At 42.0% G+C, this 27,996-nt stretch overlaps 1 protein-coding gene across 1 annotated transcript; it reads right to left on the bottom strand.

Annotated features, from left to right (window-relative positions):
• Positions 1-17: 17 nt before the first annotated feature.
• On the bottom strand, positions 18-23,510 carry rmi2 (RecQ mediated genome instability 2). The gene is made up of 3 exons (XM_052022219.1): positions 23,201-23,510; positions 1,321-1,388; positions 18-697 (listed from the first exon to the last, which is right to left on the bottom strand). The coding sequence occupies exons 1-3, from the start codon at positions 23,484-23,486 to the stop codon at positions 626-628; spliced, it is 426 nt and encodes a 141-aa protein (XP_051878179.1). The 5' UTR covers positions 23,487-23,510; the 3' UTR covers positions 18-625.
• Between the last annotated feature and the right edge of the window lie 4,486 nt (positions 23,511-27,996).

Raw genomic sequence — 27,996 nt, 5'->3', positions numbered from 1 at the left:
ATCTTTGGAGGCCCAACTGAAGCATAAAGATATCTTTATTAGTCACATGTATATCGAAATACACAGTGAAATACATATTTTGCATAAGGAGTTTTGGGGGCAGCCCGCAAGTGTCACCATGCTTCCAGCGCCAACATAGCATGCCCACAACTTCCTAACCTGTATGTCTTTGGAAATGTGGGAGGAAACCGGAGCACCCAGAGGAAACCTATGCAGACATGGGGAGAACGTACAAACTCCTTACAGACAGCGGCCGGATTTGAACCCAGGTCGCTGGCGCTGTGAAGCATTACGCTAACCACTACACTACTGTATCTAGTCAGAAAATTTCCATGCTGTCAGTCTATTACCTTGCACGTTTTGAGCGAGTAGGGATTAAAATCTACTAGGATCCACTTTGCAGCTGGACTATGTTCAACAGCCCAAAGTATTTTTATTTGCTTTCCACTGACCATTAAAGGCCCAGTGAATTGTTTAAAGTGAAGTGAGGTTCCCACCTCAGTGGTCAGATTTTGATTCCACGTCGGAGATACTTTTATGCGACAGCTCATTCCTTTTCCAAAACTTGTCATCCTTGTTCTGCTCCTCTGCAGCCGAAGTCACTGAAGTACAACATGGTCCCCCATCAAAGGAGCCAGCAGTGCAGAAGACCAGTCGGGAGAAGAATGCTCCGCCACGCACACATAAAACCAGCCAGCTGCAAGAAATGTTATTTATTTAAAAATAATGTAAAAACAGATCATATTCTATTGTCATCCAGACCTACTGTTAATATATATATATAATGTAAATGCAAAATATATAAAAAAAATTATGTTGGAGATACCAGTCCTGAGATGTTTGATCAAAGCTTTCTCCAAGAGACGGGAGGAATGTCAGGTCCAGTGTCACCAACCCTACTTTTAGTGGCCCATCTTGCTGATTGGAAGCTCATTTTAAAACGGTTCCCTAAAACAGGCATTAGGCCCTTCAACAGCATTGAACCATGTGAACGTGGTCAAAGAGTTAGGCCTTGCCCATTGCAGTAAAGGATGAGCCATGATCATACAGAATGACGGTGCAGGTTTAAAGGACTGCATTGGGGAACTGGCAAGTTGATGGGGCAGATCAGCCATGAACACAGTGAACAGCAGGGCAGACTTGAGGGATTGAATGTCCGACTGCTGTCCCTATTTTCTTGTGTCCTTACTCCTGCTTTTATTTTCTATTTTAGCAATGGGATCACTATCTGTGCAAACTGAGCAAAAGCCAGCTCACTGTAGAATAGCTTCAAGCATGTTTTATACTTCACAAAACACAGCATCGTTATTCCACACTTACCTTGCGAAGGTACACTAACAGGTAACAAAGACAGAAAGTGCTGGAAATATTCAGCAAGTCAGGAGCAGCTGCAGAAGAAGAAACAGTTAATATTTCAAATTAGAGATCCTTCGTCAAAATCAGGAAATGGCAAGAAAAAGATCAGTTTTCACTATCAAAGATGCAGGAGGGATAGGCAGAACAAAGAGAAGATCTCTGATAGGGTGAGATTACATGAGTTAATACAGCAGTTAGAATCAGATTGTGGTTCTTTGAATACTTGATGTCTTGCTAATAGCGAGGCTGTGGGGACATACCCAGCAAGCCAGGTCACACTAACAGAAAAAAGAAAAACTGAGCCAAGATAATGACAGAAGAAGTGGCCAGTTCTGATACACACAGAAAAAAAGAGCAAGTCACCTAAAGTTAGAGAATTCAACATAGAGTCTGAACGGGTGCTCAGATGAAAGAAGTGTTGTTCCTTAAGGTTGTGTTGGACCTTATTATAATGGTGCAGGAAGTCACAGACAGGTGAGTGGGAGTGGGATGGCCAATTAATGGCAGCAACCCAGAAGCTCCTGTGGACTGAACACAGGTGCTTATCCAATCTGTGTTGGGTTTCTCCAATGTAGAAACCACATTGTGAACACTGAGTGCAGTTATTATTTTGGTTGTTTTATTTTTCTGCTGGTACAGCCTGGCCTCAAAGTCTTGCTATTAGCAACATAGGCAGAGAAATATGTGATTCTAATTGTTAAATTAACCCACTTGGTCTCACACGACCAGTGACCTTCCCTTTATTCTTACCCATTCATCCCCCATCTTCTCTCTTATTGAAAACGAACATTATTTTCTTCCCTGTTCCAGTTCTGGTGAAGGGTCTTGGCCCTTGATCCTGTTTCTCTTTCCATAGATGATGCCTGACCCGCTGAGCTTTTCCAATATTTCCTGTTTTTATTTCAGTTTATTATTTGCAGCTTTTTGATTTCCAAACCAAAAGATTTAATTCTCCTGGGTCCAGAGTGCACTTGGTCTGCAGGTTTAATAGTTGTTTTGTTTTGCACTAACACCAATGGTTGGAGTGCACATTCAAAGTTAAAGACCTGTCGTGAAGTGGACCAAGCCCCCCACCCCTGATGTCAGGCCAGATTGTAACCCCAGAATCGGGAGACATTTACATTATCACTGTAAAGCAAAACAGTTTTGCACTCTTGCTGCAGTTGTAACAATTGCTATGATAAGTAGAATTTCACTTTTTTTTAACTACATCAGCTCTCTAGCCCCATGTCCTGGTCAATTGACTACACAGAAAAATGGGTGGGGAGTATAACAGGCAGTCAATGTGATATTGCCTGTTTTGTGCTACCACATGCAATAAATTTGTACCAAGTCTCGCATTCCCTGTCACAAAGAAGCCATCGACTACAGCTCCAGTGTACTAAATACAGAGTTGCTTCATTTGTTACTTTGATTCTTATAGAATTCACCCATAATACAGACAAGGTCATAACTTAATTGAAATCAACATTGCAAAGAAAGGGTTCTGGTTTTGAGACTAACTATAAAAGGGATTTTCTGTTCCAGGACTAGGTATGGAGTAATCTATTCTAAGGATAACTAAGGTATTCCACTGAGACTAGATATAAAGAGGGTTTTCTGTTGAGATTAGTCAGTTATCAGGGTGTTGTACAAGATTTTATAGACATCAATTAATAAATCTAAATATGTCTATACAAGAGCACTTCCTCCAGTCTCTAGCTTCTCTTATCTTATAATTTATTAAATGTGTGTTGATGAGCAAATGCTGGTGTAGAACCAATTCTCTGGTGATGGTGTCAGATCCCCTTCATATTGAAATGGGTGAGTATGCCAGATGGATTATTTTTAGATAACATTATTTCATACTGGTGGTTAGCCTTGAACTGTTACAATATACAATGTAGTTCTGAAGTACTTCAAGGATTAATAGCAATTATGCACCAGGCATGGTTTAGACTTCTACTGAACACATCTTGTAAGCTGACTGTACTAGAGGTCCAGGAACTGGTATTAACCACAATGCTAAGCATTAAACAACTGTTGCTTCTAATAAACTGTGTGTAAATAAGATAAGAACTTCTATTTGTAACAATGTACACAATGTACAATATTTCTAGTTGACATTAGCAAAAGTATTTTTTTTTAATCCAAAGAATTCTTCAGCTCCCAAAGAACCATGTGTAGCTTTAGTGCATTAAAAAATTGTGGAAATAAATCATGAATTTCTGTGAATTTTTGGAAGCAGAAACTCATACATCTTTTTTTAAAATCCTATTTTGCCCTGAGGTTGAAACTCTATTAGCCCTTAGTACCTAGTTATACATTCACAATGAGTTACCAGAAAACCCATATTGCTGCCAATAGTTCATTCATTCTCCCTTTCATGCTGGAAGTAAATATTTCATATTTCTTATCACCTGCCTAAAAATCTAACAATGGAAAAGTTTTCATGTGCATGGTCACACAGGGCTGGGTGAGCTTTTGTGTAATAATCAGTAGCAATTACCCGAATCCAGATGGGTGTTAGTTTATATTTTTTTGTTAAGCAGCAAAAGTCCAAGCTAACTAAAGATGGACATTGAGACTTGATGCCATCCAGAATCAGAATCAGATTTATTATCACTGCCATATGTTGTGAAATTTGTTGTTTTGCAGCAGCAGTACAGTGCAAGACATTAAAATTACTGTAAGTTATAAAAATAAATAGATAGCTTTTAGATAGCTTTATTAGTCACATGTACATAGAAACACAGAGTGAAATGCATCTTTTTGCGTAGTGTTCCGGGGGCAGCCCGCAAGTGTCACCACACTTCCGGCGCCAACATAGCATGCCCACAACTTCCTAACCTGTACATTTTTGGAATGTGGGAGGAAACCAGAGCACGCAGAGGAAACCCACGCAAACATGGGGAGAACGTACAAACTCCTTACAGACAGCGGCCGGAGTTGAACCCGGGTTGCTGGCGCTGTAAAGCGTTACGCTAACTGCTACACTACAGGGCGAAAGACGGATAATGAGGTAGTGTTCATGGGTTCATGGACCATTCAGAAATCTGATGGAGGATGGGATGAAGCTGTTCCCAAAACGTTAAGTGTGGGTCTTCAGGCTCCTGTACCTCCTCCCCGATGGTAGTGACGTGAAGAGGGCATGTCCTGGATGGTGAGGGTCTTTAATGATGGATGCCGCTTTCTTGTGGCACCACCTCTTGAAGATGTCCTCGATGGCGGTGAGGGTTATGCCACGATGGAGCTGGCGGAGTCTACAGCCCTCTGCAGCCTCCTTTGATCATGGCTATTGGAGCCTCCAGGCTAGGCTGTGATGGAATCAGTCAGAATGTTCTCCACTGTACATCTGCAGAAATTTACAAGAGTCTTTGATGACATACCAAATCTCCTCAATCTCCTAATGAAGTAGAGTTGCTGAAGTGCCTTCTTCATGGTTGCATCAATGTGTTGGGCCCAAGACAGATCCTCTGAGATGTTGACACCCAAGAACTTGAAGCTGCTCACCCTTTCCACCTCTGACCCCTCAATGAGGACTGGTGTATGTTCTCCTAACTTTCCCTTCCTGAAGTCCATCATCAATTCCTTGGCCTTGCTGACATTGAGTTCAAGGTTGTTGTTGCGACACCACTCAGCCAGTCGATCTATCTCACTCCTGTATCCCACCTCGTCACCATCTGAGATTCTGCCAACAAAAGTGAAGTCTTCGGCAAATTTATAGACGGCGTTTGAGCTGTGCCTAGCCACACAGTCATGAGTGTAGAGAGAGTAGAGCAGTGGGCTAAGCACACATCCTTGAAGTGCACCTGTATTGATTGTCAGCGAGGAGGGGATGATATTACTGATCCGCACTGTGGTCTCCCAATTAGGAAGACAAGGATCCAGCTGCAGAGGCCCAGGTTTTGAAGCTTGTTGGGGATGATGGTGTTGAAAGCTGAGCTGTAATCGGTAAACAGCCTGATGTATGTTTTGCTGTGGTCTAGGTGCTCCAAAGCCGAGTGGAGAGCCAGTGAGATTGCATCCGCTATAGACCTGTTGTGGCGGTAGGAAAATTGCAGCGGCTCCGGTCCTTACTTGGCAGGAGCTAATTCTAGCCATGACCAACCTCTCAAAGCACTTCATCACAGTAGATGTGAGTGCTACCAGGTGATAGTCATTGAAGCAGCTCACCCTGCTCTTCTTGGGCACCAATATGATTGCTGCCCTTTTGAAGCAGGTGGGAACCTCAGACCGCAGCAGTGAGAGGTTGAAGATGTCCTTGAACACTCCAGCCAGTTGGTCGGCACAGATTTTCAGTACCCTGCTAGGTACACCGTCAGGGCCTGACGCCTTCAGACCAGGTGAGCAAGTTGGATCACTTCAGTTTCACCACAACATCCACATCGAGGAGGTGTTTGCAATGTGGCTCATTGTACCTCACCACAAATGCAGTTTGGCCAGTTCTTGATGCCCCATTTTTCAAGAGACATTCACGCTGTTGATGTAATTCAATATTTAACGCAGCCTGAAAGCAGAATTTTGTTCCAATATCGCTGCAGGGCAGTTTTCATGTCATAAAGTTACATGATCCAGAGTGTTTGATTTAAGTTGTAGTGGATGTGTCCAGTAAGATTTTTTTGACTTTAACTCCTTTACGAGAAGCATATGGTTTGCCTCCTTATACCAGGTTCACCTTCTGCGTAACATCATCATCAACTATATCCTCCCAGATAAACTCTATGCAGCTTAAACCATCAGGGTTTCTTACTGTTGGGCATTTTTGAAAACAGAAGTTCATTCATTTGTAGTTTTTGGAGATCTGCACTTCAGAAATTCTATGTTGGCAGTCCAAAATTCCCAATTCAAAACAGAACTATTGCAGGATGTTAAAAATACAAGTATGCTGAGTAATATTAAAAAATGATTTCTCTCCAATACACACAACTTTGGAGAAATGAGCTATGCAAATCAAAATTAATTGGCATATGTCCATTTAAAAGCCCAATGGTTACAGTAAGAGCTGCATGTCCTGAAGTAAGGAAGTGAAATTCAAGAATCCCACATTAATGACATCAACAGCAACCCAATTCCTTTAACTAAGTGTCAGCTATGCTAAGACAGTGGCACTCTCACTTCCACACCAGAAGTTTGCAAGTTCAAGATTCAATTCACTGACATAAATTCAAAAAGAAATTGAGGCTTCTATTCCAATGCAGTACTTAAGGACAGCCACATTATCAGAGTGCTGACCCTTGGATAAGATGCTAAACTGAGGCTTTGTGCATTCCTTCAATAATTTTAATAGATCCCGAGGGCTTGGCCAATATTTGCTTGACTGCGGGCATCATTAGCAAGACTAGCATTTATTGTCTGTCCCAAACTACCCTTGTGATTACAATAAATGCTGCAAACACCCAGGATGAGTGGAAAGTGAAAGAGAGTGAAAATCTCAGCTTGAAAACCCTTGTGCTCTCATAATTGTGATAAGCTAGCTTGAACCTCTTAAGTCCATGTACTGAAGGTACTCCGCATGCATCTATGCACTGGGCCAGGTTGACTAAATGACTAAAGGTGAAAATTGATCATTAGCTATAAAGCACTTCTGTACACTGAGGTCACGAAAATCACCCTAGAAACAAATACAAGTCTTTCCAATGTAGTTTCTAAACAACAGTTTTTGCAAGTAGCTGTAGAATTGTATTTGTAGGGTACGGTGGGAAGGTTAGGTGAGCAAGTTAAGAATCGTGGAGCTAATATGCAAATCATACATGTACTGGTGTTTCTGTTAACTGAGATAGGAACTTTGGTTTTGTAATTACACAAGGAGATGTTGCAAAACTAAGACAATATAGAAGCGCCTCTTTATTGAAGTAGCAATTCAATGCAGTGAACATTGGTGTAATTAGTTTGTTATTTGGTGTTTGTTATTTGGAAAGATTGCAAACAAAGAAAAGCCAGACCAAAACGGGTAAACCTGTACGGTCATTAAGCTAGGAAATGAAACAAGGGGATAGAAGCGGTTGTTCACAATGGAGTAGGAATGGGTGTGAGTGATCTGAGTAAGGGAGGTAACAGTAAACAATGGTTGAACTTTCATGAGATACTGAGCTGGGTGGAGGTAAGAGGTCTCCTGGGGCCTTCAGTACTGTGGCATTTTTGACCACTAGAGCCAATGAAAACCAAGTGGACCACATATATTGTTTGAGTGGCCAAGGATTGAGGATTGAGGAATAAAGCCAAGCACATGGAAGAGTATTCACAAAGATCTTTCGCACCACATGGGAACACATGAACAAATACAGATTTGAGCAAAATCACTTTTGCCCCAGAGGTTTTAGAGACCAAGACCTGTCAGCTACTTGTCAGTTCTAGCTTGTTACGAAGGATAGAATTCTGTACTTAATAGACTCTTGGTCTTTTGCATTAAATAATGCTGCTCACTTTATCTTATCCAAGAACCAGTCCAGTGTTACACCAATTTCTCTTACATATGTGTGTTACAATTTTATTTAGACCACTACATATTCACCTGGCCTGGAAATAAAAGTGGTACTTTAAACTTTGGAAAAAATAAATAAAGGAAAAGTTAAAAGTAAAGCAATAATGTTATATAAATGATACCATTAACACTATTTGTCCTTCACATAATGGATGTAAGATTAATTACTCTAATTCAGACTGGTTTCCTGGAAACTGACAGCATTGAGGCCACAGCCTTTAACCAATGAAAAAGTCACGAAGTGAGCTTATAGTTGCTGTTCCCCTTCCAGGCAGTTCTAGAAAAATTACTCTGAAAATTGTATATAAAAGAAACACCAAAGAATATTCTGCGGTAGTAATTCAGTCCCAGGAATCCAAGTCATCATAATAACAAGTTCAAGCTGTTCTTTTGCTTCTTATTTCATTATACAAGTTCCCAAATGTAACTCTCTCCATAGTTCCCAATAATGGTCCACTTGTCATTTATTAATAAGCAACTGGATCCTAGTGTTCACAAAATTCAAGTTCTTCACAGGAGGATAATAAATCAGTCTATAAGCCAAGAGATTTTAAGTTTTTCGACTCCTATCCACTGTGGCACGATTGCTTCCAAACAACATTTTCAAAAGCTTCTCAAAGAATTCATAACCTCAATATGTTTCCATACAGATCACACTCCTTTGTATTTCAAGATCATATAAAGTCAAGTAGGAAGCAGCTTTTTGCATAAACTTATGGCATATTTTGTTGGAGGTCCTCCACTTCAAGTTTCCACATGCTCCTATGCAGAGGATTGCCAGAGAGATCTGTCACCTTGACAGCACGTACAACAGGTTCAGGTCTGCAAGACTGGACCACGCCCATCACCATCACATATTTTCCTGTAAGAAAATATTTCAGTAGTGAAGGTTCGCATAGTCCCAAGACTGGCACTTAAGACAATTACTACAGAAAAATTGAAACAAAATGCTGGAAATGCTTAACAGCTTAGGCATCACCTGTGCAGAGAGAAAATATTACACTTTCAGGTTGGTGGCCTTTTAACAGAACCTGTATTTAATATTTTAAAATGTACTAATGCAACACATCCTGAAAACAACTAAAAGGGTGAATTATGTTTCAAATGACATTACATAATACAATCTGTCACATTGTGTACAAAGCTGAAGCACTTTTTGTGAATAAACTATCAAATGATTTAATGTAAAGAAGTGGATAATACTCCTGCTTTAATGAATTTAAATCCATTTTTCAATCCACAAGGAGGAATAGAGCATTCATTAATCACAGCATACTTAATTGTGTGAAACTCCTGGAAATCATGAAAACAATTGTAAATCCATCTTACTCAGTGATTTCAGAATACAGAAATAGGTCACTGAAATCACAGCAGGACATAGATAGTAAATGGTTAGGACCCAGGGAGTGTTGATGAACCGAGGGATCTTAGGGAACAAGTCCACAGATCCCTGAAAGTGGCAGCACAGGTAGATAGGGTGGCGAAGAAGGCCAATGGATGCTTGCCTTCATCAGCCAGGGCATAGAATATAAGACAGGGACATCGTGTTACAACTTTATAATAAGATTGGTTAGGCCACACGAGAGAAAGGATGCGATTGTGCTGGTGAGGATGCAGAGGAGATTCACCAGGATGTTACCTGGATTGGAGCATTTCTGTTTTAAGGAGAAATTGGATAGGTTGCTTTGTATTCCTAGAGTGGAAGAGGCTGAGGGGGACCTGATAGAGGTATACAAAATTATGAGTAGAATAGATAGGGTAGATAATAAGAATCTTTTTCCCTTGGTGGGGGTGTCTTAAACATGAGGACATAGGTATGAAGTGAGAGGTAGGAGGTTTAGAGGGAAGCTGAAGGGGAATCACCCCCTCCTCCCTCACTCTCTCACACACACACAATGGTTGAAATCTGGAACACACTGCCTGAAGGGGTGGTGGAGACAGGTACTCTCACAACATTCAAGAAGCATCTAGGCAAGCACTTAAATCGCCAAGGCATGGAAAACTACAGACCAAATGTGGGAAAGTGGGACTAGCACAGATAAGTACAATGGTTGGCATGGAATAGGTGGGCCAAAGGGTCCATTTCTGTTATGTGCGACTCCATAACTATGTTTTGAAAGTGCTCACCGGAAGAAGTGCTTTGGCACATTCCAAGCTCATGAAAGGTCCTGTGCAAAGTTAGCCCCACTTGTTGATCTGTGACCAAGGCTATGACTTTGCAATCTTAAATCAGTTGTGAAATAGCCCGATTCAGTAATATACTACAAATGGCACTGAAGCAGCAAAGAAGATAAAATCTCTTTCACACTGCAGGTAGAGTTACAGAGAGCATCACGCCATGACCTATTATCACCTGAGACTACAACTAAGGTAATGGGAAGATATGGGAGTGGCATTATGGATGAAAAGAGAGGCTGGTTCATCTCTCCAATATGAAGGATGTAGTTGTTGTGAAATCCACAAGCTGACAAGGTGTTCTCTAAATACAGGCAGTCCCCAGAGTATGACAGAGTTCTGCCCCTGAGAACTGTTTGTAACCCGAACAGTTTGCTAGTCAGAAATGCAGCCACCCAACAATATACTTAAATAAAAACGTAGGCCGACCAAGGGCAACGTGTAGTTAAACCAAGATATTTAACTCAACCATTCAGATATTGTTGCAAACTGAGTTCCCACATGGCTGAAAATGCCAGCACCCCCACAGCAGACAGCAAATCCATCCTGCCGGTCTCGCAAATGCTTATTCATATGTATGGACTATACACAAGTCGTGTGTTCGTAAGCTGGGGAGAACCTGTAGCTCTTTTTTTCTGCTAGATTGACTATATAATAATGGCAAATGGTGGTGCAGATAGATGAAAAAGTGGGAGAGGGAGCAGACACTGGGAACAATCACTAACTTACGAAAGCCTCCAGCACGCTGAAACTGACATGTGGGTCTACCAAACAAGGGACATAGAAGATATAAAGCTGACAAACCAAAATCCCCCAAAATACAGAAAGCCTTATTCTCCATTCAAAGAACAGGTCTCAGGCAGTTTGATGAAGGGAGGTGAATACAGAGAAGGACCAAGTGGCAGAAATTTATAAACAAAGCCATGAAGGCTGCTTCAGCTATGAGCAGAAGAGTGAATTATATCCAGTACAAGGAACTAGTACAGATAGGAGATCATATTCTCACTAATCAAAACATTTATATACTCGGGTAGCACCATCGGCTGTGAAGGTGGATCAAGCCAGGACATCTGGAACAGTGTTAATAAAGTCAGAAACATCTTCAGGTGTTTAAATTTTGCTTAGTCATCAAGGTATAACTAAACCCGAGATTTATTAGAGCTGAATACTTTCAACAATTCTCTATAGTGCAGGATGTCAAAGAACGACATAGGGTGAGTTATGCAAACTGTCTTCAATTCACACAGCCAACCTTAGAAAATCCTCCATATCTTTTGACTCAAAACAATCTCAAACTAACACCAAGTTGTACAGAGCTGCCAAGAAGACACGAGCACCAATTTTACCAAATGATGATGTTAGACCCGTGTTACAGATGGAAGCCAATTCCATCATTAGGGCACCATTAAAATTGACATCTGAAGGCAAGTGAAATGAGGTCACCTGAAAACATGGGAAAGAACTATGGAAGTAGAGCTGTAAAAACCTGGGTATAGCTGAGGAAACCATTGAAATACCATTTGACAGAGACACCAGTAGTGTAATGCGTAATATGCCAAGTTTAATATGTAGTAATGTTATTTATCATCCAGGGAGAGTAGTGCCATGGAACTTGTAACCCATAGAAGATAAGGCACGGCTTAACCCTTCATTACATACCTAACCAAAAAACTACTGACCCTGCATCCAGAGTGGTCCCACTGAGCTATGCCCAACATGCCTATCAGAGTAAAGCATTGTTTCAACATTTTCGCCATGTTATTTGGACATAGAGAATTGGTAAGTGCCTTGAAGATAGCAGATTGTCTGGCATTGCTTTATCTCCTCAGATGCGATGTGGGAGTAATGATCCTTGTACCAGTTCTTGAAAATACTGGGCCTAAATTCATCAACAAACAAATATTTATTTTACCTTGGAATGGAAAATACCAAGCAGCACTAGGGAAATGTCATTTTCCAAACCTGAAAATCTTTACAAGCAAAGGGAGCACATCAACAAAGGCAGAGCAGAAGTATGCTCTGTGATTTTTAACAGTATTGTTGATTTGCGAATAATTGATTCTGCAGAACCGCACTACCAAGTGATTATACTAACTATTACCACCAATTCTGTAAATTTACTGTTATTTTAATACATACACCTTTGCTAATCTATACAAGAAAACAATTATACCCTGTTCCATGACAAACTGCTAAATAAGGCAAGTATTAAAGACAGAAATTAAATTCGAGGAAATTGATGGTGTGCTCAATTCTATTCAATGTAGCCAGATCAAAAGAAATCATGTAACATAAATTTGAAGGGAATTTTTCCAAACACTTACTAAAGTTGCATGCAGTTGATTCCTCACTAATTAAAAAAGAACTGAAACTCTACTCCATGCTGCATCTCACATAACATGAAAAATGAAATGCAGAGAGGGCAGATGAACTCCAAAATGGAACAATACCTATGCAGGTTATTAGGCACTAAATTTTCTCTCCAAAAATATGTTCAGCTTGGAAACAAAAATAACTTGATCACTGAGACTTTTCAGTGAATACATATTTATTAACATACATAAACAGATACCCCAGATTTGTGCAGCTGTCAACTTGTGCAAGTGACCACTTCAAAAAGAACCACCCACCAGCATTTCTGAAAGTATTCTAACATCCAGCCCAATTTCAACCAGAATATTAACAGATCAAAGCCAACACCTACCCTTCCTTCACTAAACTTTACTGGAACTATTGTATGCAAATTGTTTGCCAGCAGACATGCCTCAAGCATCTGCAAGTTTATTAAATCCTAATTAGATATAGTAATGCCAGGTTTAAAAAAATCCTTGTTTCAAACAATGCAATTTTCATTATGTTGCACATATAAAAGATTGCAGTTCAGTGAAATTCAAATGTTAGGCTAATTATGAATATTCTTTTCAGATTTATTCTGCCATTTATCGAACTCTGCGGGGGAAAACCCACTTTTTTTGAATGATCACATTGAAAAGAATCAAACATTTCATTTTGATCCCCTTTAAAAAATCCACCCATCTCCAAACCAAGGGCAAAAGCTACTACTGGGAGGCAAGCTCATGCTTATCCATACTTCTGCACCCTGGTAGATTACCCATTCTTTACATACAAGCTCAATGATCATCAAGACTTTGGTAAATTCTGAAAGGCCTCCTTCATAAGAAATCTAATCAATGTACTTTCCACAACAGTAGCCCCTGGATCAACAGGACTTAGGGGAAGTCTATTGAGAGTTTCCCTTGTTAATTGCCTCCAAATCAGAATATTGTGGGAAGTCCCACTTTAAATGAAATAGTAAACCAAGTCTTCCCTCATGAGTGGACAGAAAAATGCACAGTTAATTCTAAAAAAAAAATGCAGGGTAATTCTGGCATCCTGGCCAACATTCATTCTCTAACATCACTAAAGACAATCTAGTCATTTCTTTCATTGCTCTTTGAGTGCTTGCTATATGCAAACTGACTACCAGGCTTCCCACATTAATGATAGTGGCTTTACTTCAAGCACCGTAAGATGTCCCTAGTTCATGTTGTGTTGTGTTGCTTTGCTTTTTCCTCTTGTTAAGGAATGTGGAAATCAGTTGCAGCAAGGATCAGTTCGCTTGAACACAAACCAGAAATGAAAACTGAACTATATTTCTTTATAATTACTCTGAAGCCCCACATTATTACTTATATCACCACGAGAGGTCTCCAAAAACATGAATTGCCTGATCCAAAAGACAACTCTGATAACCTGCCCCAAGATCTGCAAAATTACTTCATGAATAGCGACTAGAATGTTGACTAAAGCCTAGAGTCTTCCTTGCCTAACCAACCTGCTCCCAAACACCTCACCTCAACACTTGTCCAATGATAACAGCTCAGATTCAATGGCCCACAACTCCTATTGCTGTCAGATTCTCCTCTACTTTTGCCTTCCAACTTCATCCCTGGATCCCTCAGTGGAAAACAGGTTTCTCTTAAGCAGAATCTTAGGAATGAGAATGACTTGCTTCTATTCCAAGTTCTGTGGATTCCAAGGAGGCTAACAAGCCCAAAGTGTGACATGCAAATTCTGTCACAAGTGGGGTAGGAGATGTTTGATGGAGTGGACAGGTGGGTAGTTGGGAGTTGGTGCACTCCTACTGTTTAAGCTGAGCTTCTTGAGCTCCCAACTCAAGATTCTCAACGCCATCCCAAATGCTTCTCCATTTTATTTAAAGGACTGGTGGGGATGTTACACGTTTCTCCAAGGAGGCTTTAATAAATCTTGGAATGGTTTCCTCAATCCACCTGGTAAACTATTGCTGTTACGGAGCTCAGCATACTATGCCTGGTTTGCTGTCCCAGCCAGTAGACTATGAGATTGGTCCTTTCCTTCTTTACCTGCATATCTCCCCCGCCCCCTTCCTCTGACACTTTGTTTTCCACCCTCCACACTAGTAAAGCACTGAAACACCAGACTACCACTTTCTCAATAGCAGAGCTTGCATCATTCCTTTTGCACTTGCCCTTCCAGAGCTGGCCATTCACCCCATCATGTCTCACCCAGAGTGGTGATGTCAATATCAAAGTATTTGATTCCCCAGGCTTTGATAGAAGCGATGTTCATGTCTGTTGGGGCTATCTATCTGAGGGTCCTGGTGTTCTAGGACTTGACCTTCACAATGAGGGAGTGGAAGTTGCCTATGCAGCACTTCCTTTAATATGTATTGGTCATTGTTCGCCAGTTACCACATGGACATGACAGAACATCCTGTGGTAAACTGGTGCAAGCTGACTAGAGACCAGGCTGTGCTGCATGGGCATAGGCAAATGCATGCACATGCACACACCTGGATATGCATGTAGTTGCCTGTCAGAATGTGCACAAGCATACACAAGCTCTTTCCCATTCCCTTGCTCCCCCGACTACTTCACCCTGTTCATTATCCATCCTCCCCATCTCCGGATCCCTTCAGTTTCCTGCACTTCCCAACCTCAGAACCCATACCTCTAACCCTAAAAGGACCTGTCCCTCTCACTAGAACCCTGTTGCTTGGATCCCTCCTTACTCTCCTGCACTGAACGATCCACCTCACTCATTCCTCTGGTCCTCTGCTTCCACTCCTTTGCACCATTTCATTTCCACTCCCCCACCACCACCATGCCAAGTCCTCCAGCCCTGAGAAAGCCCCTAAGCACCAACACTAAGTGGCATTCCCTTGGCAACAGGCCAGGTCAGCATGCAGGTCAGCTGATGTTGGCAGCATCAAGTCAGTACGCAGGATCTACATTAAAAATCCTATTCAATAACTAACGTCTCGTCAACTTCATTGTCTAGGTCCATTTTACAGGCTATAGAGACTCATTGTAATTTTTATGTCTTTGCACTTTACTGCTGCCGCAAAACAACAAATTTATCTGTCAGTGATAATAAACCTGATTCTGATATTAACTCCTGCTTACCAGAATGTTGAAGCTAAACTTCTACTTCCTCTTTAAAGCTGAAGAGAAAGAAAACCACAAACTAGTTTTGGGTTCTAGACTTGATTTTTGACACACAGTGAACTTTCAGCCAAACAGGTCATTATGACATATCAAAAGAACGTGCCTAACAGAACCAAGAGCCCCTTTCCTCTGGCACAGTTTCACTAGAACTTCACAAACTCTCACATAAACCATTAGTTGCATAAACATGTTATTGTGCAAGGAATTTTGGCAGAGTTAACCACACTGTTGATGCACTTCAACTGCAGATAAACTTTCACTTTCTTGCTCATTACAATCATTAGACATCAAATTATGGTTTTAGTATTTCAAAGCTACCAAAACTGCTAGTGGCAGCTAAACTACAAGGAATTCATTTCCAAGATGACACTTTCCTTTCCCTCCCATCAGGCTGAAATGTTTTTGCCTTCATATCTCACTGATCATTTTACCTGTCCACATATTTGCATATAAGAACTACAGCAACTCTTCTATCACTGGATTTTCCCTGCTGCTGAAGGATAGCTGTACAATCAATGATGGGTTCAGCCTACCACTTGCAAGCTGAGGACTTCCCTGTTAGCAACAATTGGCAGCACGAGCCACCGCATCAAACATTTACGTTTTTGTTCTTTCGTAGTGTTACAACTCCAATGAAGCTTGGAACTGTGGTGCTACGACTTTGCAAAGTCCAAAGACTTTGCAACTCAATCTCCACACTTCAACTGCCCTCTTAGTCATGTTCATAGAGTCATACAGCACAGAAACAGGTGCTTTGCCCCACCATTGAGTCATAGTCAGAGTAATACAGGCCCTTTGGCCCAACTCATCCATACTGACCAAAATGCCCATTTGCCCACGTTTGGCTCATATCCCTCTAAACCTATCCATGTATTTATAGAAATGTCTTTTAATTGTCGTTATTGTACCTGCCTCAACTCCTTTCTCTGGCAGCTCGTTCCATGTCCATGCCAACCAGGTACTAATCTGTACTAATCCCATTTACCAGTACTTGGTCTGCAACTTCCTTTGATTGGCAATTCAAATTCTCATCAATGCACTTTTTTAAAATTATGATTGCAACAACCCTCTTGTTCAACTGCAAACCTACAGATTATCACTGAGGAAGTTGCTGGTTTAGTAGGGGCTTTGATTTCAAAATTTTCATTGTTTTCAAATGTCTCCAAGATTTCACCACTCGTCATCACGTTCTTCAGATAGCTGCACTGCTAATTATGGTTTCAAGCATTCTGGAACTTAACTGCACCACCATGGGTGGCTGCACCTTTAGCTGACATAATCAGAATTCCCTCCATAAACTTTGCTGTCTCTTTCTTCCTCTAAGATGCTCCTTAAAACCTACCTGTTGGTCATCCAAGCTAATAGCTCCTAATGTGGTTTGGTGTCAACTTCTGTTTGATAGTATTCCTCCAAAGTACCTCAAGACATTTTTGATATATTAAAGAATGTGAATTAGGGACATGGTAACAGCACATTTAGAAAATAACATGATTAGGCAGTTTTATGAGGGAAAGAGAGTGTTTGGAAAATTTGGTGACATTTTTTATGAAGATGTAAATAGCAGAATGTGTGGATAGATAATTAGTTAAAAGACTAAACTGGTCTTTATCAGGATATCATAAGATGACACAACAGTCACAATTACCTCAGGAATGACTTGACTTTCCAGGCTGGCAGGCCATTATAAGTGGAATGCCAAGGGATTAGTACAAGGCCATCATCAATTTACAATTTATATTAATGACTTGGGTATATAACATTATCTTTTTATCCAATTTTGGTGACGATACCCAGATAGATAGGAAACAAAGCTGTGAGGAAAGTAAAAAAAAATGCAAAGGGATACGTACAAGTAAGTGAGCAAGAAAGTGGAAGATAATATATGTGGAAATGACGTATAAAGAGCAATTGAGCAAGTTGGGCCTATACTTAAAGGTTTGGAAGAATAAGAGGTGGTCCTATTGAAACATACAAGACTCTGATAAGAACTGACAGGGTGAATGCTGCATATGTCTCCTTTGGAACCAAGGGTCATCCATTTAAAACAGATAAGAAGGCATTTCAACTCTTGGAAAGTCGCGAGTCTGTGGAAATCTCTAACCCAGTGAGCTGTGGAATGGAATATAGAAATACATTGGAGGTGAAGATTAATAGATCTTTGAATTTCGAGGGAGTCGAGGAATATGGGGAGAAAACAGGAAAGAAGGGTTGAAATGAAGGCTGGAGCGGTGATGAGTTTATTGAATGGCAGAGCAGGCTTAAAGGACCGTTTGGCTGCCTCCTGCTTCTAACATTCTTATAGTCTATTTATTTTATTTGGAAGAACAGGAGAAAAACAAATAATCTTTAAACTAAAATATACTGTTGGTGTGATAGCTCATGGAAAGCCAGAAGTAAACATGCAGGTACAGCTAAAATTATTAAGTCAAATGATGTGGCCTTTATTGCCAGAGGACAAAAAGGAAATCTTGCCACAACTGTGTGGGGCACAGTCCAGTTTCCATCTCCATATACAAGAAAGGATAAGTTTGCCTTAGAAGGCCGTGCGTATAGATTTACTAGATTCCTGGAGTAAGGGAGTAGTCCAATTAAGATTGGCCTATATTTAACTGGAGTTTAGAAGAATGGAAACATACAATATTCTGAAAGGGAGTGACAGAGAGGATGCTGAGAGGTTGCTTCCTCAAACTGGAGAATTTAGAACTAGTGTTTGTAAATCTTTCAAATTCTGTACCACAGAGAGCTACAGTTTTTCAGTCATTGTGTGATAATGCATGCTAAAATCTTTTACTCTTCAGCATCCAGAGTTCCAAGGAGATTGGGGATTAGGAGGAAAAATGGATTTAAGGTACAGGGTCAACCATGATCTTATTAAATAGAAAAGAAGACAAATGGTAATTAGTTTATTGTTGTTACATGTACTGAGGTACAATGAAAGCTTTGTCTGCATGCCATCCAGACAGATCATTCCATGCATAAGTACATCAAGATAGAACAAAAGGAAAACAATAACAAAATGCAGAATATAGTATTACAATCACAGAGAAAGTGCATTGCAGGTAGACATATAAGGTGCAAGGGCCACGATGAGACAAACTGAGGGATCAAGGGTTCATCTTTATTGTACAGGGTCAAAGCATCTTGAGCCCTATTCCTGTTTATATCTCTTAGAACACTAAGCTAATGGAACTGGCAATTAGAAGCAGCCAGGTCATTAATGCTGTGGCATAATTTCCCTCTTGACAAATAGAAATCAGCTACTGTGTGCTATAAAGTCGGTGGGGGGTGGGAGGGAGGTGTCATTTTCAGTCTGGGAAATAACCTGCTAAAGGTTATGGTTTAAAAATGCACCAGTTTTTGGCTTTCACTAGTGATAGTTTTCTCTAGTAAAAAATTTTGTGATGTACATGCTTGAAAAAAATTGTATTTAAACCATACAACTGAATAATCTGTAAAATAGCATGTCCATTTGATTTGCATTACAAACATCATTTTCCTCCCTCAAGATGTAGATTCATTATTAAAACAGCAACACCTTGAATACGAGAATCAAAACAATAGATGATGGAAATCTGAAACAAAACCGAAAATGCTGTAACTGCTCAGCAGGTTAGACAGCACTTGTGGAAAGAAAAACAGTTGACATTTCAGGTCTGAGACCCTTTGGCAAGCACAGGGAAAGAGAGAAATAGTTGTTGTAAGTTGCATAGAGGGTGGGGGAAGGATGGATGGGACAAGTGGAATATCTGCAATTGGTTGCTGTGGGGATGAGTTGTTAATTGGTGCAGTTAGAGGGTGACAAGGAAGTGCTAATAAGTGAGGGCAAATAAAAGGAACCAGTATCACAGACTGATGCCTCCAGTGACAACTCGTCCCACATGGATTTCAATTCCAGCCTTTGCAATTCAACCCACCCAGGGTGATGGGCATGTTCAACCAAACAGCAATTCTTATCACATTGTGAAATCCACACTTAAAACCATGTGTCAGCACATGCATGTTCTAGACCTCTCTGCAACAACTTGCTATCTTAAAGCAATTGTGGTTCAGTTTCCCTTTATTCTTCGCTGAATTCTAGTGCTCCAGAACTCAGCTTTTTTCTTTTCTTTCTGACTTCAAACTCAGTTCTTGAATCCCAATGTCCTTCCTGACCTTTCCGTCCTTTCCTCTCCTCCCAGTTTCACGTCCTACCACGTTTTCACCATTCCTTCTAATCTTCCCCTCAATGATCCCCAATAATCAGTCCTTAGTAGAAACCTCAATTTCGTTCCCCTACGTCCTCATCTTAATAAATCCCAAGTTGCACATTACACTGAACTTTTTTTTTCCTGTTGTCTCTTCCTTCGTGCCCTTTTCTTTGGCTGGAGTCTTCACCCTAGACTACAGACCCTTTCTCCTACCTACAGAACTCCAGATCCCTCCTCCTTACTCTCTCTTGATCTATTCACTGATGAAGAAGGGTCACAGATCTGGGACGTTAACTCTCTCTCTTTCCACGGATGCTGCCTTCGTTTTCAGCAATGTCTATTTCAGTCTTCCAGCAGAATAGATCCCATTAAGGGTAAGTGTGGCCATCCATGTGCGGAGCCAAGCAAAATGGATGAGATCTTAAATGAATACTTTTCATCTGTATTTACCGTGGAAAAACTCATAACAGAAGCTAGGGAATTCAGGGAGGAGGACAGTGATGTCCTGAAACATATTGACATTACAGAAGAGGTGGTGCTGGCAGTCTTAAAGCGCATAATGGTGGATAAATCCCCGGAGCCTGAGCAAGGGTATGAGGACATTGTGGGAAGCCAAGGAAGAAATTGCTGAGGCTATCTTCATTAGCAACAGGTAAGGTACCCAGTAAACTGGAGTGTGGTTAATGTTGTGGCTTTATTTAAGAAAGGCTGCAAGGACAAGTTTGCAGATGATACCACCGTTGTAGGCCGTATCTCAAACAGCGATGAGTGAGAGTACAGGAAGGAGATAGAGAGCTTAGTGGAATGGTGTCATGACAACAACCTTTTCCTCAATGTCAACAAAACTAAAGAGCTGGTAATTGACTTCAGGAAAGGGGGCAGTGTACATGCACCTGTCTACATCAATGGTGCTGAGGTCGAGAGGGTTGACAGCTTCAAGTTCCTGGGAGTGAACATCACCAACAACCTGTCCTGGACAAACCACGTAGATGCCGCAGCCAAGAAAGCTCACCAGCGCCTCTACTTCCTCAGGAGGCTAAAGAAATTTGGTTTGTCCCCTTTGACTCTCACCAACTTTTACCGATGCACCATAGAAAGCATCCTACCTGGATGTATCACGGCTTGGTATGGCAACCGCTCTGCCCAAGACCGCAAGAAGCTGCAGAGAGTTGTGGACACAGCCCAGTGCATCACAGACACCAGCCTCCCCTCCTTGGACTCTGTCTTTACCTCTCGTTGTCTTGGTGTAGCAGCCAGCATAATCAAAGACCCCACCCACCCAGGACATTCTCTCTTCTCTCCTCTTCCATCAGGTAGAAGATACAGGAGCCTGAGGGCACGTACCACCAGACTTAAGGACAACTCCTATCCCACTGTAATAAGACTATTGAACGGTTCCCCTATACAATGAGATGGACTATGACCTCACGATCTACCTTGTTGTGACCTTGCACCTTATTGCACTGCACTTTCTCTGTAGCTGTGACACTTTACTCTGTACTGTTATTGTTTTTTTTACCTGTACTACATCAATGCATTCTGTACTAACTCAACGTAACTGCACTGTGTAATGAATTGACCTGTACGATCGGTTTGTAAGACAAGCTTTTCACTGTACCTCAGTACAAGTGACAATAATAAACCAATACCAATACCAGGCAACTACAGGTCAATTAGCCTACCTTCAGTGGTAGGAAAGTTACTGAAGGGGATTCTGAGAGACAGAATCTATCTGCATTTGCAAACGCAAGGACTGATTAGGGATAGTCAGCATGGCTTTATGAATAAGAAATCGTGTATCGCAGGTTTGATTGAGTTTTTTGGAGAGGCGACCAAGAGGATTGACAAAGACAAGGCAGTAAACATTGCCTACAAGGCCTTTGACAAGGTCCCACATGGGAGACTAGTCTGAAAGGTTAGATCACATGGGATCCAGGGTGAGCTGACCAATTGAAAACAAAATTGGCTTGGTAGTAGGAGTCAGAGGGTGGTAGTGGAGGGTTGTTTTTCAGACTGGAAGCCCGTGACCAGTGGTTTGTCGTAAGCATCAGTGCTGCGTCCACTGTTGTTTGTTATATACATTAACAACTTGGATGAGAATGGAGGTGACATGATTACTAAGTTTGTAGATGACAGTGATGTAGTGGACAGTGGAGGTTATCCAGTATTACACAGGACCTAGATCAAATGGGAAAGTGGGCCAAGAAATGGCAAATGGAATTGACTCAGACAAGTAATACTTCCAGCATTTTCTGCTTTTGCTTCAGAAACATCTGCAGTTTTTTCAATTTTCACTTTTATTTGATAACCCTATAAAGCTTTTTGGAAAGTTTTCTATGAAATAAAGGCACTACAGATATGCAAGTTCCCCAGAAGAGTTGATAGTTGTGGTCAACTCTTCACTCTAATCTAATATCATCCCATAGTAGTGGAAAACAAAACTGCATCTGCTGGAATTTGAAACAAAAACAGAAGTGCTGTAAGGACTCAACCAGTCAAACAGCATCTGCAGAAAGAGAAACCAGTTAATGTTTCAGATCAACAACCCATCCTGACAACTGGGGTGGGGGAAGAGGAGTGGCAGGTTTACACTTTTCGCAGCAGAGCTGCTGAATGGAGGAACGAGGTGCCAAGTGCAAGGCAAAAGTCTATATGGAGACAGGTTAAGACAGATCAGGTGATAAGGGGTACAAGTACTGACCATTAGCAGGACATTTTAAACAAGCTGAGCTTCCTGTTTGCCATTTTAATTCTCAGTCCTACTTGCATTCTGACCTGTTGGTCGGCAGCCTCGTTCACTGCTATAGCGGGACCCAATGTAAACAAGAACATCTCATCTTCCATTTAGGGACTTTGCCCCCCAAAAATGAACAGTGTACCTTTCTCACCCCTGGAGGCAGGGATGCTGGAGAAGTGATAAGAACAGAAAGTGGACAGGCAAAGATCAAACTTGGGTGAGGTGGACAGGGCAGCAATGGTGATGACCAGCAGAATTGGAGAAGGACAGCCCAGGGAGGGCCCACAGAGGAGTTTGTCAGGGGCAGGGAGGCGGAAGTGAAGTGGGAGAGAGGCAAGATGACAATCAAGTGGATGCAGAGAGGGAGGAGGCAAATGATGAATTTAGGATGGAAAGAAAGAGGTTAGGGCCAAACAAAGGGTCGGCATTCTCTCACAGCCCCTTCTGAACCCCAGCGATGTTAGTGAAGAGTTTGTTCATTCTGCACAACCTTCCTCCTGCTTCTCAAAGACACATTGGTTGTTAGATTGTCTAGGTAGTGTAAATCCGGCAGTACAGGTGGTTGTGGTTGGGAGGAATTAGGATTGTTATTAGCCATGTGGGAATGAATGGAAGAGGTTACAGGAAAATAACGGGAGGAGGGCTGGAATGGGATTGGTCTGAGTGCCCGCATAGATTCAATGGGCCGAATAGTCTCCTGGTGTAATACACATCGTGTTTAATTAGAGGTAATACATCTCCTCAACCCAGAGGCCCCAGGAGCCCTTAGCGCCGCCCGGCCTGCAGCCTTTACCTGGGCTAGTGCAGGGCCTGCCCTGCGGGACCGCGGCCGCGCCGACCACGGTGAACGTGCCGGCCTCGTCCAGGAGCTGCAGGCTGGTGTTGTGCTCGGGCCGCACCTCCAGCACCGTCCCCTGCATCCACACCACACTCACGTCCAACGGAGCCCGACCGCCGCCCGCCCGCTCCAGCAGCCACCCTGACGGCTGCCCGTCCCGCCTCACGCCGAGCCGCAGCTGCCCAGACAGCACCTTGCACGGCGGCGACTGCAGCCACCCGCCGCCCGAGGCCGCGTCCATTGCCCACTGCTCGTCCGAGCCCGCCGGTCACCCACAACCAGCCAATTGCAGAGCAGGAGAAACGTCCCGGCCAATGATATCACTAGAACCAGCCTAACCAATCCCATGGTTGGTGGGACCTCTCTGCCAATCAGAGAATAGCTGTGTGACAGACAGCAAAAGTAATCACAACAGATGGGTTTCCATTCTTTTTTAATCCAAAATAAACTTTATTCATCATAAAAAAACAAACTATATACAACAATAAAACAGTGCAAACCTTTACATTCGTGTTCGGATCAATCATCAGTGTTACCTTTTTATATAAAGACCACAGCATTGATGCCACACGTGGCTCCCGGGGGTGCTACCCCAATCTTGTATTTATAATATTTAAGGGGCTTTCTCGCCTGACCCTGCCCCTCCCTCTCCAGTGGCAGAAGAACCCTAAACTGCAGTCCTTCCCCACCTAGCCCTTGCGTTGGCTGCGTCCAGCTTCAGCGCGTCCCTCGGCACGTACTCCTGCAGCCTGGAATGTGCCAGTCGGCAGCTTTCCCCTACGGACATCTCGCAGTGCTGGGAGACCAACAAGTTGCGGGCAGACCAAAGGGCATCTTTCACCAAGCTGATGACTTTCCAGCAGCAGTTGATATCTGTCTCTGTGTGTGTCTCCGGAAACAGCCCGTAGATCAGAGAGTCCTCTGTTACATAGCTGCTGGGGATTAAACGTGACAAGAACCCTTGCATCTTTCGCCACACCTTCCTCACAAACCCACAGCCCGCAAAGAGGTGGGTGACCGTCTCGTCCCCAGTGCAGTCCTCCCGGGGGCAGCACGCGCTGGGACTTAAGAGAAAGCAACACTCTAACCAACCATAGTCAGAGTCCCTTTCCCAGGGGATAAATGTCAAATACTAGAGGTTATAGCTTTAAGGTGAGAGGGGGAAAGTCTGAAGGAGATTTATTTACAAGGCAGGTTTTTCCTACACAGAGAGCGCTGGGTGCCTGGAATGTGCGACCAGGGGAGGTGGTGGAAGCAGGTACATTGCAATGTTTAAGAGGTATTTAGAGAGACACAGAACTGGCAGGGGATGGAGGGATGTGAACCATGTGCAATTTAGATTGGCATCACGATCAGCACAGACATTGAGGGCCAAAGGATCTGTTCCTGTATTGTACTGTTCTATGTTTCTAAACCATGTTAACTCCATCCTTGAATTACTGTGATTGGCTGTCCAGCTCATTAATCAAAGGAGTGAATGATGCCTTAACCGATTACATGGCTATGCTACCACTAGGAGCAGGCTCGTAATTGGTGATTTTGCAACGATTGGTCTCGCAGAATGGTAAGGAACAAAAACTTCCAGTTCGATAGCACTTCTCCAAGGATTTTACAACCAACAAAATACATTTCTCCACAGAATCCTTGCTGATCTGCTCAGTATTCCCAGCATTTTGTTTTTAATTCAGATTTTCTGCACCTGCAATTGTTCTTGGCAGTTCTATTCATGCTCTATCTTTTCTCTTTTGCAAGTTACCATATTTGCATTTACCATGTGGTAACTGTTACAATAGGGGAAGGGTAGGGCATGAATTGAACTCTCAAGAACACCTCTGTGAAAAATCATTTATGTATACACCTGGAAAAGACAACACAAGACAACTTGGGGAAACTCTAAAACAGACCATCCATGAGGTTTACACTGAATTCATTGGCCTTTTCATCAGTCTGAGATTAATTCACACTTGAACTGGAGAGGAAAGTTTTTTGTGACTGGAAAAACCACCCATTGTCCAGTCAGAAACAGAGCTCTTTCCAGCTCAAAACCAAGGTTCAATGAAGTATCCAGAATACCAAAAATAGTGAACAAAGCAAAAGAAATTCAAAATTCACTGACTGACGTGATAAGCAAAGTTTCATTTTCTGTGAGGCAAAGACCATGTATAAACCAAGCTTGTGTGACCTTCTATGCCATAAGGAAATACAGTAAAGCACACTGCTGAGATATGGAGATAGCAGTTCCCTTGTTAAAGACAACAAACCTATCAAAAAACATTGGAAGGAACACTTCCAGAACAAGAAACAACTGTGACTGATGACAGCATTGACTTTGTCCCTTCACATCCAGTCTGTAAGATTACCAGCAACCCATCAAAATTTGAAGAAAGACAAATATCAATTAAATAAAGGAAAAATGAAGCATCAGGTCTTGGCGGTATACCAGCTGAAATACTGGAATTGATAGAAAGACACCAACAAACAAGTTGTTTTCTGCTCCTTAAAATCTGGCATATTGAAAAAATTCTCACTGACCTATGCAATGCTGATGTTGGCAGCATTTTTAAAAAGGGAAATTAGGCTGAATGTGACAGCTATTGAGATATTGCCCTCCTCTGCTGGGTGGGAAGAGATTTGTATCCGAGTCTTACTGGAGTTTGCTAAGGAAGTATTTCCAGAATTTCAGTGTGCCACTACACCATCTCGAGGCAACAGGCAACCAGGCAGATCCAGACAAAGTGTCAGGCACAACAGTGGATGGCACAGTGGCACAGCTGGTAGAGCAGTTGCCTTGCAACCCAGGTTCATTATTGACCTCCAGTTCTATCAGTGTGGAGTTTGCACTTTCTTCCTGTGACCAAATGACCAAAAACAAATTCCCTATTGACCTCCAGTTCTATCAGTGTGGAGTTTGCACTTTCTTCCTGTGACCAAATGACCAAAAACAAATTCCCTCTGGCTGCTCTGGTTTCCTCCTTATCCGAGTTGGTAGGTTAATTGGCCACTTAAATTAACCTTTGTGTGTAGGTGAGTGATAGAATTTGGGAGGGAGGGGGAGTGGATGGGAATAGGGGTAGAATAACAATGGGATTGGTGTGAACTCCATGCTACCAATAAATTGATTTAGGAAACAATAAATAATCAAATTCCAGCACATAGATACTTGTGCTGTAGTTACATAAGCAGGGCTTTAACTATTTCTATGAGATATTTAACAGCATAAGACCGATCCTGAACACTGGCAACTCAGAAGTTCTCCATCAGCCTGCTCCCGATGAATCATCAGACATGGCAATGAAGATCTACGTTGACAATGAGGAACGAGCATGGCTGCCATCTCGCTAGGTTGTCAAACATAGATGTTGGATTCAGCACAGATTCCACAGTGTCACCTTTGCCTTCGACAGAATGTCTCACTAGCACCACAACATCAGAAAACATGCAAGAATTTTCGTTTACAAAGCAAATCAGAAATAAATCTGATTGTCCTTTAAGATGTTTGGACATGGATGATTTACAGAAACCACCTGAAAAACTTGGAATACCAGCTGCAGGACTTTATTCAGGAGATCCTCAGCATAAACTGTGAGGATCACTGCACTAACACTGACCTCATGAAGGTCAATGTCCCAATAGAGTCAAAGGGTCATGCAGCACAGAAATAGGCCCTTTGGCCCACCGTATCCATGCCAATTATCAAATACCTGTTTATACTAATATCATTTATCAGCACTTGGTCATAGCCTTCTATGGCTTGACAATTTAAGGAGTTGTCTTGATACTTCATAAATGTTCCATGTTGAGGCCATGATTATCTATTTCCATATCTCCTTATAGCATAGAAGGAGGCTATTCAGCTACCATCTTTGCTGCTATTGCAGAGCAATCCTATTTTCCCACTAATTTTCCTGGTAACCTATCCCCATCAATTTTCCCAGATTCTACCACCCACTGCGAGAGATGCAATTTATAGTGCCCATTAACATAGTAACTTGCACATCTTTGTGATGTGGGAGGAAACTGGAGCACCCAGAGGAAACCTGCAGTCACTGGGAGAATGTGCAAACTCCATACAGACAGTACCAGAGGTAAGGATTGAACCCACATCATTGGAGCAGTGAGGCAGCACTGTGCCTTGGACTGGGCACTCTATGCATATGCTACTGTATACTCAACTCACAGATGGAGAAAAGGAACAGGAAGGCAAAAAGAAACACTTTAAATATACCTTCAGAACAAACATCAAGAGATGCAGCATCCACATCATACACTGGGAGATCGCAGGGCAGAACAAGACTATATGACAAAGACTTGAGTAAAATTATCGCACACTGCTTCTGGGGGAAAAAAGACAGCAAACGACCATCACATATCAATCCCAAAGCAAAAAAAAACAAAATGCTGGAGGAACTTAGCAGGTTAGGCTGCATCTGTGGAGGGAAATGGACAGTCACCATTTCGGGTTGATACCTTTCATCTAGATTGGGTTAGGGTTTCTAACATAACACGTCTACCAACATTTAAAGTGCTCTAGGATCAGACTCATAAGTCGACTAAGGACTCATACAAAATAATACCTACAAAAACAATCATCCTCCACCTGAAGCGACTGGCAACAAAGATGCACACAGCAAACTCCTATAAACAGCATTCTGTTTAGTAGGGTTGAATCAGGAATAAGTATTGGGCAGGAGATGGAGATGCTCTTTCTTCCCTCTCTACTCTCAGTCCTGATGGAGTTATACTGTGCAGAA

Source organism: Pristis pectinata, chromosome 8 (genome assembly GCF_009764475.1).
Source record: "Pristis pectinata isolate sPriPec2 chromosome 8, sPriPec2.1.pri, whole genome shotgun sequence".
Classification (NCBI taxonomy): Eukaryota; Metazoa; Chordata; class Chondrichthyes; order Rhinopristiformes; family Pristidae; genus Pristis; species Pristis pectinata.
This window is presented reverse-complemented; position numbering and strand designations above follow the sequence as displayed.